This window comes from Canis aureus, chromosome 14 (genome assembly GCF_053574225.1).
Source record: "Canis aureus isolate CA01 chromosome 14, VMU_Caureus_v.1.0, whole genome shotgun sequence".
In the NCBI taxonomy this organism is placed as follows: Eukaryota; Metazoa; Chordata; class Mammalia; order Carnivora; family Canidae; genus Canis; species Canis aureus.
Genome location: NC_135624.1, coordinates 22364388 through 22380993, shown reverse-complemented (window position 1 = coordinate 22380993; position 16606 = coordinate 22364388). Strand labels below are relative to the sequence as shown.

The 16606-nt window shown below is 38.0% G+C and overlaps 2 protein-coding genes across 8 annotated transcripts in view; one reads left to right on the top strand and one right to left on the bottom strand.

Annotated features, from left to right (window-relative positions):
* Positions 1-3303, bottom strand: part of MTBP (MDM2 binding protein) — a 70786-nt gene extending 67483 nt beyond the window's left edge. For 2 of the 3 annotated variants that reach the window (XM_077847084.1, XM_077847083.1), the window contains exons 1-2: positions 3126-3303; positions 2047-2127 (exon numbers count right to left, since the gene is read on the bottom strand). In XM_077847084.1, the coding sequence (XP_077703210.1) occupies positions 2047-2127; positions 3126-3228 (184 nt within the window). In that variant the 5' untranslated portion in view covers positions 3229-3303. The remainder of the gene's footprint in view (positions 1-2046; positions 2128-3125) is intronic. The other variant, XM_077847085.1, reaches the window with a different exon arrangement.
* A 45-nt stretch (positions 3304-3348) lies between these two features.
* MRPL13 (mitochondrial ribosomal protein L13) overlaps positions 3349-16606 on the top strand; it is a 47188-nt gene continuing 33930 nt past the window's right edge. Inside the window, exons 1-2 of one of the 5 annotated variants that reach the window (XM_077847088.1) lie at positions 3349-3632; positions 7259-7382. In XM_077847088.1, coding sequence (XP_077703214.1) covers positions 3606-3632; positions 7259-7382 — 151 coding nt within the window. In that variant the 5' untranslated portion in view covers positions 3349-3605. Of the gene's footprint in view, positions 3633-3715; positions 4409-7258; positions 7383-16606 lie in introns of those variants that run through there. The other 4 variants (XM_077847090.1, XM_077847087.1, XM_077847089.1 and 1 more) reach the window with 4 other exon arrangements.

The window sequence follows — 16606 nt, the reverse complement described above, 5'->3', positions numbered from 1 at the left end:
TTTTGAGTTCTGGACACATGTATCGAACTTTTATAAAATATTTTCACTTTGACATCTTACAGGGAACTGTTTAGTGTGCTTATATGTTCTAAACTGGACATGTGATAGTCCCTCAAAATTCAAGTCTCTTACCTCACTAAATGCCACCAACTACACTATAACCGTGCCAGAAATCTAATGTCACTCCTGATTGCTTTCTCACTCTTCCCTTCTCCTAAACTACACCAATGCAACACTAAGTCAGGTAGCTTTTACCTTTATAGTTTCCTTCAGATCTATCTATTCTCCTCTATCCTGATTGCCTCTCTTATTTCTTAGCTGGTCTTTTGAAGCAGCCCCCTCATATCTATACTTTCTTCCAACCTGTCTGCTATACTGTAGCTAGAATATGTCATTAACATAGATGTCACCAGGTCCCTTCCTTCATTAAAGCCTTTAATGGCTAATTATTATTACAAAAAAAGTATAAACACTCCGATATGATTTACAAAGTCCTCGATATAGCTATGCCTACCTCTCCAGCCTGATCGCAATTATAATCATATTGCACTTCCAGTTTCCCGGACTTGCCATATTACTGAAAGCAATAATGTTCACTGAGTAATTAATTCAATATGGGCAGTTCTTTCTTTCTTTTTTTTTTTTAAGATTTTACTCATTTATTCATAAGAGACACAGAAAGAGAGAGAGAGAGGCAGAGACACAGGCAGAGGGAGAAGCAGGCTCCATGCAGGGAGCCTGACGTGGGACTCGATCCCAGGTCTCCAAGATCAGGCAGGCTCTGGGTGCCAAACTGCTGAGCCACCCGGGCTGCCCCAGGCAATTCTTTCTTTGCACGGTTCTGATATGCAGATTTCAATTACCATGGTTTCAATAATTCCGCAAAACAAGGTTCAAACTCCAGTTACCAAAGTTTATTAATGAACTGTAATCACCTAAAGTAAAATGTCACTGCTAGCTTCGCAAATCACTACCTAAATCAAAGATGTGTATCGTGATCAGTGACCAATCACATTACTGCTTTCCAAGTTTGTTGAGTGGTCCTGTGCATGCCATTCACTTCATGTGAATAGCTGACAAATAGGTAATTAATTGTGTTTCCTTCTTGTCTTCTGGTGGTAAATCCATGTATTTTACAAAAATGGATAATAGGAAGAGGCAATGGGCAAAAGAAAAAAAAAAAGATGAAAGTATAGCAAAAAACCAGGAAGTGATAACACTGAAAGTGATATTTAAATCTAATGTAAATGAATTCTATAAATAGTTGCTATGATAAAAACATTGTGACAAAAAGGATGAAGAGGTCTCAGAGAAAAATGACACTGGCAAATACCTCTGCATTAAAGGAACTCAGAGATATTTCATGACTTTCAAAGTGCAAAGGATAAAACACCGGAACCTAATATAAACTTAGGAGTATGGCAATTCACCAAAACATAGAAGAGATGCTTACTCTATATCTTAAGTTAGATGGAGAAAAGATCACTGTGTTTAATAATTATGAAGTGCTGGGGATCCCTGGGTGGCTCAGCGGTTTTGCACGACTTCAGGAGTCCCAGGATTGAGTCCCACATTGGGCTCCCTGCAGGGAGCCTGCTTCTCCCTCTGCCTGTGTCTCTGCCTCTCTCTCTCAATCTGTGTCTCTCATGAATAAAGAAATAAAAAAATCTTAAAAAAAATAATTATGAAGTGCTTTTAAGAGAATCATTAAGAAGGAAGGGTGGGGAAAAATGGTAAGAATTCGTAAATCCTCCTTATAATGCCACATTACCCTATTTTATACGGAGGTAATGTGGGCAAGAAAATCCCATAAAGGGAACAAAAGTCAAGCTGAGAATATAAAATAATTTTCATATAATTTAATTACATTCGAACAGTAGGAAGAGTCTTTTACAGTTTTGTATTTCCTAACTTACCTCCCTAGCCCAGTGACTTGTGCACCACCAACAAATATTTGTACTTACACTTTTAAATGATCAATCTAATTAAATTTATTTCCAATACAAATGCAGTGCCAGAGAAGAAAGGGGTTTGCGTCATACTCACCTGGAAAAGTACTATCTTCTGGATTCATTGAAGCACTAATGCTTCTTTTCAGGACATGATAAACATTTGCTGCTGTCAGGTCTGGAAAAGAAAAAAGACAAACTCGCTCAACGGGCTCAAGAGTTATGTGATCGAGGCCTATCCCAATTTCACCGTTTGAGACTCCCAAGCACGTTATGTTGTATGTAGAAGAACCACACGCTCTTCTAGTTTCAATATGGTAAACAGAATGCAATCAGAGAAAGCCGGAAAGGCGCCCAGTTTGTACATGCTAGCCAGTTAACAGAAATTCAAAATTCTCCCCAGGAAGAATAATTTTAAGCGGAGAAGGGAAACTCTATTCTGCAATACAACCACATCCATTTTCTCCTCAAAATGCCTGCTCAGGGCAGCCCGGTGGCTCAGCGGTTTAGCACCTGCCTTCAGCCCGGGGTGTGATCCTGGAGACCCAGGATCGAGTCCCGCATCGGGCTCCCTGCATGGAGCCTGCTTCTCCCCCTGCCTGTGTCTCTGCCTCTCTCTGTGTCTCTCATCAATAAATAAATAAAATCCTTTAAAAATGCCTGCTCAATTAAAACAAAATGCAATATCAGCTACAGAAACACCGAAAAGGAGTGTATTCTCCGACGGTTACAACTGTTTTAAAGTCACCTTTTTTTATTAGCTTTGTTTATTTTATTAGTTTATGCGTGGGATGTCTCCTCCCATCAGGCTGTGAACTCTAAGAGAGTCAGACCCTTCGGCCTCGCGTTCCCTTGCGCACTACCCGCATCTGGAACACAAAGGAGGCGGAAACGCTCCCCGAACGCACGCATTTCCAAGCTGACATTCCATCCCACCGTCGCGTTAAAGTTCTACTGTGCCAAGAACTTCTGACCGCTGGAATTCTGCATTCACGAATTTATCCCTATGTTTTCCATGAAGGTAACGACATTCCCAGCCCTTACTGGGCCGCCTCCGTAGAGAAGCCGATGCCCGGGAGAGCTCGAGATAACAGTTCCCTCCCTTACAGAAACTCGATCTCCAATGTCTTCCCCTCCCCGCAAGCCGTTCCCGCTCTTTCTCAGTCCCGCGCTTACCGGGCAGCTTCTCGGTACCCTCGGCGGACGACTCCGCCTCCCCGCCCGCCGCGGACGGGACTTTTCCTTCTCCCCAGATCACGAGGAGCAGGTACCGATCCATCTCCTTGGAGCTCAACTGGGGTCTCAAGTCCCGCTTTCCACATCCAAACAGTCGCGCGCTTCTGACGTACTTCCGGTTCCCCTCCACTTTAGGTCGGCTGGAAATTGTGCGCCCTCCGTCTGTTTGCGGCAGCTTTTTCCGGCCGGTGGGTTCTTCGGCGGAGTTATTCTCTCAATAACTGCATCGGTTCCTCCTTCCGTGACGAAGCTGCTATGATGGGAAGGTTGGAGGAGACCCAGCAAGAGCAGAGGAGCTGACGAGGGCTGGCCGGCCTAGGAACGAAGGTGCTTGGCTTTATACGTTTCCCGCCGGGCGAGTGAGGCTGGTGTCTGGCCTCGGATCCTGGGGAAAGAGCACCCTCCTGCTGCTGGGGGAACATGTCGAGTTTCTCTAGGGCGCCCCAGGTGAGCTCGAATTCTTACGGCTTGGTGGAATTCATTACACTGGCACAAGGCAGTCAGTGGCCCCGGTGGACTTAGTGATGTTGAGTCGGCAGGGAAGCCGAGTCTCTGGGCCAAGAGGTGCCTCGGGAAAACACGTACGAGGGTCGTGATTCTGGCCAACGCTCGCTGTTGTTCACGTGGGACGTGTTTTCTCCTTTCAGCCAGCCTTTTTCATGTGTTTTCTATCCCCCACCCTCCCCCCGGAAAGAGTATTCGGAAAAAGACAGCCAGAGAGGTAATGAGGTGGATCAGATAGGACCTTGGAAGAGGTTGTTCATCAGTAAGATGCGTATCTGTTCAAAGGTTTGAAGTCCGGGAGTAACGTGATGTCACGTTGGGTGTTGAAAGGAGCCTCCGGCCGCCGAGTTTAGACCGTTCAGAGAGGAGGACTGGTGGAAGGTAGAAGCAAAACATCCGTTTGGAGACCAGCTGCAGCAATCCGGGCTAGACGTGGTGGTGGCTCCAACCAAACTAGTAACGGCCTAGGGTTGAAAAGCGATGAGGTTCCGGTTGAAGGTGGAGCCAAGAGGATTTCCTGAAGGAATGAATGGGAGCTGACAGCAAAAGAGAAAGGAGGGGGGGTTTCCCCAGGGCTTTTGTTTCCTTGACTGGAAGAGTGTAGCTACCACCAGCTGATGCAGGGAAGACTGAGATTGAAGCAGGTTGCAGGTGGAAGAGCAGGAGTTCAGTTTTGGGCACTTTGGTCCAAGCTGCTGCTTAGCCCAGCCTTGCTCCAGGTATGATTCCTTTCTTGGGCTGTTTGCTGTCTCTCCTGAATAAGGCAAATATATAAAAAATAAAATTAGACATTTTAAAACTTTTGTAGCAATGGGATGATGTGGCAATATTTTAATTTTTTAAAAACAAAGTTTGTTTTTTTAAAATCATCATCATCATCATCCGCATCATCATCATCATAGGTAGGGGAATGGGGAAAAACTAGTGTTTGCTACATAGCGTTTAAAAAGCATTGTAATGCAGCTGCTAAGTGGACAATTGGATACAAGTGTAGAGTTCAGGGTAAAGGTCCAGGCTAGAGATGTCAATTTCTGCATTTGAGTCTTCAGCACGAAAATGGCCCTGAAAGATAGGAGTCTGGATGTAGTCTTCGAGGAAGTGTGTATAGAGAAGAGAGGAGAAGGACACAGAACTGAATTCTGGGACATTTTCAGCATTTCAGAGGTGAGAGGAGGAGAACAAGCAAAGTAGGGGAAAAAAGCGGATAGAGGGCGGTGTCCTGGAAATCAAGTGAGGAGAGAATACCCAGAAGAAGGATCAGCTGCGCTGAAGGCTTAGACTGGAACGATGATTTTAGGTGAAGGCCCTGGTCACTTTGGCAGGTGGTAGAGTGAGGGCGGAGGGCAAAAGCCAGGTTGGAGCAAGTTGAAGAGAGAATGAAGAGAGACAAATTGGAGTAAAGACAATGTCTTTGGAAGAATTTTGCCCCAAAGGAGAGGAAAGAAATGAAGCAGTGGATAAGTGAGGTCAAGAGGTTTTGTTTTGTTGTTGTTTTTTAACTTCATTATCGAGAATTTCAATCACACATAAAAGTAGGTATCACCCAGTTTCAAAAACCTCATAACCAATATTATTTCCTCTGTACTCCCACTCGCTTCCTTCCCTTCCTTATGAATTTGAGATGAATCTCAGATTCCTGTTATTTCATAAGTAAATATTTCAATATGTTCTCTCCAAGATACAGATTCTTTTTATTTTTTATTTTTTTTAAATATTTTATTTTATTATTTATTCATGAGAGACAGAGAGAGAAAGAGAGAGAGAGGCAGAGGCACAGGGAGAGGGAGAAGCAGGCTCCATGCAGGGAGCCCGACATGGGACCCGATCCTGGGTCTCCAGGATCACACCCTGGCCTGAAGGCAGCGCTAAACTGCTGAGCCACCCAGGGATTCCGATACAAATTCTTTTTAAAAATAAAATCCCCCCCCAAAAAATAAAATAAAATAAATAAAATAAAATAAATAATAACCAATAAAATAAATAAAATAAGATATAAAATAAAATAAAATATCCCAATACCATTTATCAAAAACAAAAGTAAATGATAATTCTTTAATATCAAATGTCTAGTATATGTTCAATTTTACAATTTCCTCATACATGCTATAGGAATACTTAATGTTTTTACTTTAGTTTTAGATCTAGAATGTAATAATTTCCCATCTTTTAATTCTCTCAATAAATAGGTTGATAATAGGTTAATAAATAGGTTAATAATTCTCTTAATAAATAGGTTCTTTTTCCTATTTGTTTCTTTGGAATTTATTGAAGACAAAAGATTGTCCTATACAGTTCCTACCATTGGAATTTTTCTTAGTCCTAAGCTGAGAATAGTATGGAAAGGGTATGGACTAGAAGTTATCTTTATTTGCAGGGAACATGATTATCTATGTAAAAAAAAAATCAGATGGAATAAGAAAAGCTACTAGATCTGATAAATAAGTTTAGCAGGTTTGCAGGTTATAAGACCAACATGCAAAAAACAAAGTGTATTTTTATGCATATAAATACATACACACTAGCAACAATCAAACTTGAATTAAAAATACAGTGCCATTTATAATGGCATCAAAATATATGAAATACTTAAAAGATAAATCTGACAAAAGATGTGCAAGGAGAACAAGGTAGAAACTAGAAAAGAGAAAGGAGAAAAACAAATGGTGAGCAGTTTAGAAGTTGATTTGAAGTTTGTAATAATAAAATTTAAAATAAAACCAGTTAGCCTGGTTGTATTTTTTTCCAGCATTGTTCAGCAACTTATGTATATGCATAGAGAAAACATCTGGTTGAGATCGTTCTGGACTGAATTTTCTTAGTTCGAAATTACTAATGGATACTGCAAAGACAGTGGTCTGTATCTGAGGCAGCCTAAAGCTATCTAAGGCAGCTATTTATTTATTAAGATTTTATTTATTTATTCATTAGAGACACAGAAAGGCAGAGACATGGGCAGAGGGAGAAGCAGGCTCCATGCAGGGAACCCGATGTACTACTCAGTCTCAGGACCCTAGGATCACAACCTGATAAGGCAGCTATTTAAAATTAAAGTTTATTCATCATCCGTCTATACTTGTCCAGCTATATTCTGTTAGTGTATCCTCCCATGGAATTGAACTTCTGAATAGTCTTCACTTCCCAGTTGGCCACTCATCATTCAATTAAATGTATCTGTTAGTCTCAAAATATTTGTGAAGACCTTTATAAACAGTTTCTACTTTCATAAGTTTCTTATTTCCCTTCCAAATTCTATGTGATACCCCAAAAAAGTCATAATATAAAGAAAAACATATCTTTGAAATATTTTAAGTAAAACATCATCCACATTGCAGATAGAAAAACAGGCAGGAAAAATGACTGTGTTATACTTTGTAGAATGAGAAAAGACCCTTCTCTAAAAAAAGAAATGAAAACAAAACCAAAAAAAATTTTTTAGTGACAGGATCTTTTTCATTGATCTCTTACTGATACTCATTGTAGAATACACATGATGGTATATAATAATAAGCTTGGTTATTTCCATTTTAATTAGAATTTTCTTTGTTTTCTGTCTCTCTTTTTTCTCCTAGCAATGGGCCACATTTGCTCGGGTTTGGTATCTCTTAGATGGGAAAATGCAGCCCCCTGGCAAACTGGCTGCTATGGCATCAATTAAACTTCAAGGATTGCATAAACCTGTATACCATCAACTGAGTGAGTATCATTTTAGATCTGTCACTAGTAGCAATAATTTTCTCACCATAATTGAATCTCGAAGAAATCTGACTGAACTACTTCTGAGGGTCTCTTTTTTTCCTGGGATCCCTTGTTCCATTCTTGCGAAAAACCTACTGGGCACTAAAATGAATTTGATTTATTCATAGGAAAACCATACAGACTAGTTTGCCTGAGACAACCCCATTTTGTTCCATTACCCCAACAGAAGTATCAGTAGTCCTCCTTTCATTCTCAGATATCCTGATCAGAACTATAAATTAAATGTTCACTCTTATACATGTCTCTTCACATTGCAATGTGCATTTGAATAGAGAGTTTTTGAAAATGAAGAAATAAGTTTACCCTCTCTTCTAAAAGCCTTTTCCCCAGAAGGATAGATAGAGCTAGCTGGACATGGAAAGTTTACTCTTAAGTTTTCAATTAATAGATTTGATTTTCTATAACCTTTTTCCAAAACAAAAGAAAAAAGTTGTATACTAAAAGACTTCTGCTTATTACAGGGAGTTTTGTATGACTTCACTTACCTAGGCATCTCATGGTCCATTTAAGTATAGGTAATATTTTAAAGAAAATTAACAGTTACAATGATGATGAAATAAATACCCGTACACTCAGCGTTTGGGTTATTGCCAGGTATTTATTTATTTATTTATTTGCCATTATAAACAACATTACTGTCAGTGTTCTTATACCTTTTTTCCAGCACACATGTGGAAGAGTTTCTCTGAGGTCTGTCTACAGGACAAGAATTACTGGGTTCAAAGGTGCATAGGAAACTAGTCAGTCTTTCTGCTGATATCCTACCAGAGTTTGTATTATCCCTCATCTTCAGTAACACTTGATGTTTTCATTCTCTTTAAGTTTGACTATTCTGGTAGATGTGAAATACACTCCCTTGATGGTTTTAATTTACCTGTTGGGATTGCAAATGGAGCTCCTTATCTTTTCTGTTTATTGGCCTTTTATCATTTCCTCTTCTGTGAACTGTCTGTACATGTCTTTTGCCTATAATTCCACTGAGTTATTTGTCCTTTATGTTTTTGTAACTTTTATTGTGAAAGTTTTCACATTTTACGAAAAGCTCAAAGAATACTACAGTGAATTTATACCCCCATCTAGATTACCCAATTATTAACATTTTAACATAAAATTTAATATAAAATTTTTTATTCAGTCATTGGAAAATAAGTTGCAGATTGTCATAATAAATCCTCCTGATTACTTCAGCATGTGTCTCCTAATAATAGGAATACTCCCCTATATAACTGAAATGCCGTCATCATACATAACAAAATAAACATAATTTAATTTTGCAGTTTTAATGTCCTGTGCATTTCCAAATTTCCCTAGTATTTCCAAGCTTATTGGAACTGTTATAGCTGTTACTTTTTTTTAGACCAGGATCCAACCAAGGTTTATGTATTGCCTCTAATTGCTGTGTTCCTTTAGTCTTTTTAATATAGAATAATCCTTCTCTTATTTTCTTCTTGCAGTTAACCTTTTGGGGAGTCCTGGCTAGTCTTCACATAAAAAACTTTTTTCTTAAATGCATTCTTCATTTGTTCTTGGATGCATTCTCTTGCTGACTCCTCTTTCCCAGTTCCCTTTGTTCTTTTCAACTTTCTAGTGTCCCAGTCTTCTCTCATTAAAACTTAAGGTTGCCCTGGAGCCTGGTCCTTGGACCCCTTCACATTCCTGAAGCAAGCCTATTCAATTCCATGTTTTTAAATATCTTCTATTATACTTGGAGCTACAATATTTATATCTTCATTTTTTACCTTTTCCCTGTATTCCAGACCCACATAACCTCTCACTCTTAACAGAATGGAAAAAAAGAAAGAAAAAAAAGACAAACTGCTTAAATCTGGATCCTTAGGTCAGTCCAATAAAGTAATTAGTGATCCTTTTTTTTTTTTCCCCTACTCAATTTTTACTTCAAGTACTCTAATAAAAACACTGGCCACCAGCATATTCAGAAACTAAAATTTATTTTTATTTATTTCTATTCAGCAGATCTTAGATGTCTAGTAGACATCTCCAACATGTTAACGTGGAGAGGTCATACTTCCTGATTTCTGTTACCCAAACCAACTTATTACGTACAGTTTTCCCATCTCAATGAACAGCTTCTCTATTCTTTTTTTAGTTACTCTACTCAGAAGTCTTTGCTTCATTTGTGCCTATTTGTTCAACTACTTATATATATCTGAAGAAATACATATATCTCAAACCTAGCCACTTCTCATTAACTCTCTCTTTTACTGTAACTTTAAACCACTGTACTCTCTATTCCGGTTTATTCCAAAAGCCTCCTCACTATCTCCCTGCTTCTACTCTTGCCCCAATAGGGTCTTTTCTCTGCAGATCAGTTACAGTTGTCTTTTCCAAATGGAGTTAGAGTAAAAGCCAAAGTTCTGTCAGTGCCCTACCAGAACCTACATGGTATGGTCCCTATTATCTCTCCGAGTGTATCTCTTCCCTCCCTTGAGCAATCCACCAAGGCTTACTGCTGTTTCATTAATATGCCTGTCAGCACATTTTTGCCTTAGGGCCGTTTCACACTTTGTCCCCTCTGCCTGGATGCAGTTTTCCAGATTTATGTCTTTTCTGGATTTATGACTTCTTCACATTTTTCAGGTTTCTGCTTATTTATATTCTGAGAGAGGCCTTCCCCAATTCCTCTGTCAGCTCCCCCTTTCACTCTCTATACCTTGCCTTTTAAAAAAAAAAAACTAGCATTCACTGATCACACGTATTATATAAACATGCATTATCTACCTACTTTTACTAGACGAAATTCTAAGAGGACAGGAACTTTGCCTGAATCTTTCAAGCTATATGCCCAGTGCCTAGAATAGTGTTTGACACATGGATGGACTGCATGAAATGTTTTTTGAGTGGATATATGCATTCATGAATACCGGTTTTGAGAATGAAGAAATTATTTTTAAACAGGGCTCTGGCTTTTCAGCTGAGTTAGATTTTGGATCTATGGAGCTAGGTGTTTTGATTTGGGTAAGAGCAAGAATTTACAAGTTCCCCCATTCTCATACTTGCTGCTCTAATCTTATTCTTCATGAAAATTTCAAAGTAAGCCCACAACCTATGAGATCTTTAAGTATGGAATTTGAATGTAAGGATTCTGTTATGTCAATCTTTGTTCTTGAGGCACTTAGTACAACGTCTGGTCCTTCACAGATGCTTGTCAGAAACATTTTGTGGAATGACACTGTAAGAAAATGTTCTATGAGCACAGTCAGTTCTCTTTATTCACTGTAGTTACATGCTTTAAAGTCACCGTGAATGCTGAATGAGAGTGAACACCAAACCACCGCTTCTAGAACTAGGTTCCTATGAGCCTCTGGTCACAACATTTTTTTTGTCAACCAATCAATATATAGTCTTATTTGTTTTATATATGTTTCTGTCTAAAGATACCTTTAATATATATATTGTTGAACTCATGGCCAACCACACAGTTACTCATGCCTGAATCTAACACAAGTGGTTTTTTTTTTTTTTTTTAAGATTTTATTTATTCATGAGAGACAGAGAGGCAGAGATACAGGTAGAAGGAGAAGCAGGCTCCCCATGGGGATCCTGATACAGGACTCAATCCCAGGACCCCAGGATCAAGACCTGAGCCAAAGGCAGATGCTCTTCCACTGAGCTACCCAGGTGCTCCAACACAGGTTTTCTTTGTAAGACACACTGCAGCCTTCTTGCAGTTAGGAACACTACACAGCACTTTAGCATCAGACTTGAGGGATATTTTAAACCATAAAATCACTTTAAAAAGCCTAAAAATGCCAAAAAGCTACCACTAAATGGACCACAAAGGGACACTTGTTATAGTAAAAGCGCCAAAACAAGAGACAGTGCATTACATTATTCAGCCTCAGTTGGAAAGGTGTGTATCAAACCAAGCCACTCAAATTTTTCACTGTTGTGCATATGTCTGCAAATGACTGGGAAAGCACTGCAGGTATTGAGATTATACATAAATTTTAAGAGAATGGGCAAATTCATCAAGTGGAATCCGTGAATAATGGGGAGCACCTGTACTTCGAAAGTAAAATAGTGATCCACAGACTTATGCTTGACTACTGAGAAATCTCTTTACTTTAAAATTTCTCTTTTGGCAGACAAGAAGAATGCTGTAGTCCTAGAATTACCAAGTCATAGAAATTAATTCCTTAGGACTTCAGAAATTTTAACTGCCTCATTTATATATGAGAAAACTAAAATCAGAAGAATAAAGTGACTTTCTCACTGTCACTCAGCCGCTATAATAGCACTGGGACCAGAATGCAGGCACTTGTTTCCTCAGAATAGTGAATTACCCCTTCCACTTCAGCGTGGTGATTCTGAGGCACTTAAACTGTTTTCCTGCTGACTTTTTTTTTTTTTTTTTTTACCTTACCAATCTTATTTACAAGGTTATACACATGATCTTTTAGGTTGTTTTTGTAGAAATACAAACAATACAAAATCTAGGGAAAAGTAGAATTAGTAGTAATCTGATTTCCTCCTTAAAGTATAACACTTATCTATTCACTGAATTAAAGTTCTGCTTTACTACAAGCAGCTCATTATTACAAAAGTATTCCTTAAGTATTAATGAGAATATTCTGCTAGGACAGCAGTAGAGCTTTTGTGGCAGCCTATCACATCATCCTTTTCTAGTAAAGGAGAATAGCTTTTCTATGAAATTAAACATTTTCATTTTAAAAACAGTTATTGGGCAGCCCAGGTGGCTCAGTGGTTTAGCGCCACCTTCAGCCCAGGGCCTGATCCTGGAGACCCTGCATCAAGTCCCCCTGTTGGGCTCCCTGCATGGAGACTGCTTCTCCCTCTGCCTGTGTCTCTGCCCCTCTCTCTCTCTGTGTATCTCTCATGAATAAATAAATAAAATTTTAAAAAAATAATAAAGATTTAAAAAATCAGTTATTTTTGTTTCACTATATAATTTAATATGTAACATATCAGCAAAACTTTATATCCACAAGATGTCACTAAAATCAAGACTAATTCAATTTTCAACTTACAAACATGTCCTGTTGTAAGTTTATTTTTAACATTAATTGGTTTAGTAAGCATTTATTAAGCATATGTTATGTGCTCACAATCACTGTAAACATTTATTTGAAAATTGACATACAATTTCCAGAAAATAATACTAATAATTGATGGTCATATATCCAAGAGTGGCTATAAAAGTTAGCCAACAAAATAAATAAATAAATAAGCCAATAATGTATCCAAACATGATATATATGATATTTGAACTACTTTATTGGTCCAGTGAACTTGTCAAGTGTTGTAGAAAATCAGCTTTCCACTTACAGATTGTTTCTTATGGAAAATGTCTAGGTAAAGCTGGAAATGATGGAGTACTAGGAAAAGTGTTCCTTCCTTTCTTTAGAGCTGCCCTTCTGAATTTGGGACCTGAGAGCTTTCTGAGCTTGTTTCTTTGTTACTGATAAATGAAAAGAAAGGACACATGGCAATTTTTGGATTATGACTTATTCTTTATGAGGATTTTACTCTTCTCACTGCACACAGATGAAAAAATAGTGGAGGACTGTGTGAGCATTTAAAAGAAGCAGTGAAAAAAACAAAAAAACAAAAAAAAATAAATAAAAGAAGCAGTGAGAAACTTGTCTTTCATATTTTCTAGTTATTATTAGATTATCCTAAAATACTCCCAATCTACATGAGATGAAACAAAATAAAACTTGCACACGATTCTTAATGTTATGAATGCTAGGACACCAGACAGTTAAATGGATTAGATCAGATCTAGTAGAATTTCTGGCATTCTGCCTTGTATTATTTATTTACATCTTGCAAGGACTTGTTAGAGAGAGGGAAAAAAAAGTTTAGGATGATCTTTTTAGTTACCAAGCTAATATATTTTCTCTCTTACTATCAAGTTCAATGTCAATTTATTTAAAATGTCAATTATTACTGCATCATTTTAATTTTGAAATCTTAATAACGTATTTATTCTTCCATTCCTAGAATATCATTATAAGCAGTGAAGGAGAATTTTGCTCCAGGTTACATCCAGAATACTTAACTCCTTTGGAAGTGAATATTTAGATATTATCAATAAGTTTGAACAACACATCTTATTCCTATCACAGTGTCTTTGCACTCCATCAATTTTATGGTAACCTATGATCATCTGTCATACTGGCTATGCAAAAGTTCAGGGATGCCAAAAATAACATTGAAGTAGGCATTTGAACATTTATATTTCAAGATTGGAAACAAACATAATGGCCAAAGCCGATTTTGTTATTTATCAGTAAATCAAAATAGCTATTTTTCAGACATTTCTTAAGCCAAATCTTTTACAGATTTATAAAAACAGTGCTGCGTTGGGGTACCGGGGTGGCACAGTTGGTTAAGGGTCTGACTCTTTTGTTTCGACCTAGGTCATTATCTCAGGGTCATGAAATCAAGCCCTGCATCCAGCTCTGCACTCAGTGGAATATGCTCTCCTGTCTGCTCCACGTGCTCTCTTTTTCTCTCTCTCAAATAGATAAATCTTAAAAAAAAAAAAAAAAAAAAGTCAGTACTGTACTGGTTGAAGAAGGGAGAAGATGCTGGACCCTTGCTCCTTTGAGTCACCTTCTCAGAACCTGACATCTCTATCAGATACAGTTTTAAAACCACTGAGCTAGGGCACCTGGGTGGCTCAGTGTTTGAGCATCTGCCTTTGGCTCAGGTCATGATCCCAGAGTCCTGGGATCAAGTCCCACATCAGGGTCCCCGTAGGGAGCTTGCTTCTCCCTCTACCTGTGTTTCTACTCTGTCTCTCATGAATAAATAAATACAAAAAAAAAAACAAAACACTGAGCTAAACCAAAGAACTTAAAGAAGGATTTGTGCTGTAAAGCGGATGAGAAGACAGGTTGCAGACTGAAGGGAAATATTTGAAAACCACAGAGCCAACAAGAAACAAACACACACTTACATTATAAAATGAGCAAAATACATGACCAGATGGCAAATAAACACATAAAAAGATTTAACATTATTAGCCATTTTGGAAATACAGATTAAAAACGCAATGAGATCTCAATGCACATCTATCAGAATAGCTAAAATAAAAAATAGTGGCAACAACAAATGCTGATGATAATGCAGAGAAACTGGATTACTTACACATTGGTGGTAGGAATGTCAAATGGTACAGACAGTCTGGAAGAGATTATGGTAGTTTCTTATAAAACTAAGCATGAGTTTACAGTACATCAGTTGTACTTTTGGACCTTTGTGCCAGGGAAGTCAAAACACAAAAACCTGTACCAATTAATAATACTTCCACTGCATTACTCTTTATCCCTCTGTATTTATCAGCTCCCAGCATATTGTATATTTGCTTATTTGTTTATTGTCTAACTCATTCCACTAGAGTTTAAGATTTTAGTTGCAATTCATTGCTGTAATTCCAGCATCAAGAACAGTACCTGGCATTATTAAGTAGTAAATAGTGAGTGGATTAATTAGTTGATCAATGGAAAAGGAGTATAAAGCAGATTTTGAAAGAGACTCCTACCAAACTTAAGATACCTCCATCTGAATCTTCCCTTGTATGGAATCTGAGTAGCTCCGAGAGTTGAATGTTCTGATTTCTAAGATAAGAACTAAAAGTATCTCCCATGAAATTTAAGAAAGGAATTGAATGGGAACCAGACATAATAGAACAAGCCCTATTTACATTAAAGTGAAGTGAACATCAGGAATTTTTTTGATACTTAATGTGATTGGTAACTCCTAGGAACTTAAATTTTATGAATAAAATTTAGTAACTGGAGATAAATCAGGAGAGTATTTCTAGTGAAAGGAACAAAGAAAAAATTGGAGGGGGCTACCTGAGCAGCTCAGTCTGTTAAGCATCTGCTTTGTTCTCAGGTCATGATCCCAGGGTCCTGGGATCCTTGGGCTCCCTGCTTCTCCCTCTCTTTCTGTTCTCTCTCTCTCTTTCAAGTAAAAAAAAAAAACAAAAACAAAAAACCCTTGAAAAAAATGTTTTAAAAGATTGGAGTATCTGTGTATACATTCCTGTGTGTATGTGTGTTTTTTTTTTTCATTTAGAATTGTTTATTAATTTATGATTTACACCTAGTACATTGCATTAGAGTTATTTATGTTAGTGTCTCCTTTGCATATTCTTATGTATTTCCTTCCCAGATTAGATGTTCATACCTTAGAGATGAAAGAACATGATTTTCATCCTATCTGTGGTATTCTTTCTAATGTCCTTTGAAAGGTCCTTTTTGATCTCTAAAGAGTATAGCTTTGGAGTAGCTCAAGGTGATTTTTGCATATTTAAAGCTTAGGAGACATTTTAAAAATAAATTCAGCTTTTGTGTAAAGTTAGCATAATGATTCCATTTTCCTTCACATAAGTATCATGCAAAAAGCCTGAACAGGATGCTAAATAACATGGCATGTGAGCTTTGGCAGATCACTTAGTCTCAGCAGGCCTTAGCTGCTTCAACTGTAAATGTCTGGTTGAAAATTAAGGTAACTTCAGCATTCTCTGAAACGCCGTGGATCTCTTCTCACCCTCTCTATTTTTCTGGTTCATTTACCCCATTGCCTTAGTAGCCCACCATGGGTCACATTTAGGAACTTTAGTCAATTTTTCAAATACAATCAAACTATCTTTTCATCCAGTGAACACCAAGCTTCCTAATTCTCTCCTTTACATTTCTAGATTCCCTCTCACTGTGGTAAAGAAAACTTACCTGCTTCATCCTCTTTCCATTACCCTTATTCCACATAGACGATGTACTTCTCTCTGAAAATGCTATCACTCAAATTCAAAGTGCTTCATAGAATCTTATAATCGTTAGTCGTCATATATGGTATTTGTTTATACTTATTTTTTCACTTAAAAAAATAAGCTTTTAGGATCTTTTTTAAGTGTCCCTAGTAGTAAAATAGGCATTTATTTTTTATTTTTTTTAAAGACTTATTTATTTATTTATGATAGACATAGAAAGAGAGAGAGAGGCAGAGACACAGGAGGAGGGAGAAGCAGGCTCCATGCCGGGAGCCCGACGTGGGACTCGATCCTGGGACTCCAGGATCGTGCCCCGGGCCAAAGGCAGGCGCTAAACCGCTGAGCCACCCAGGGATCCCCTAAAATAGGCATTTAAAAAATGTTTCTCATTATTTGA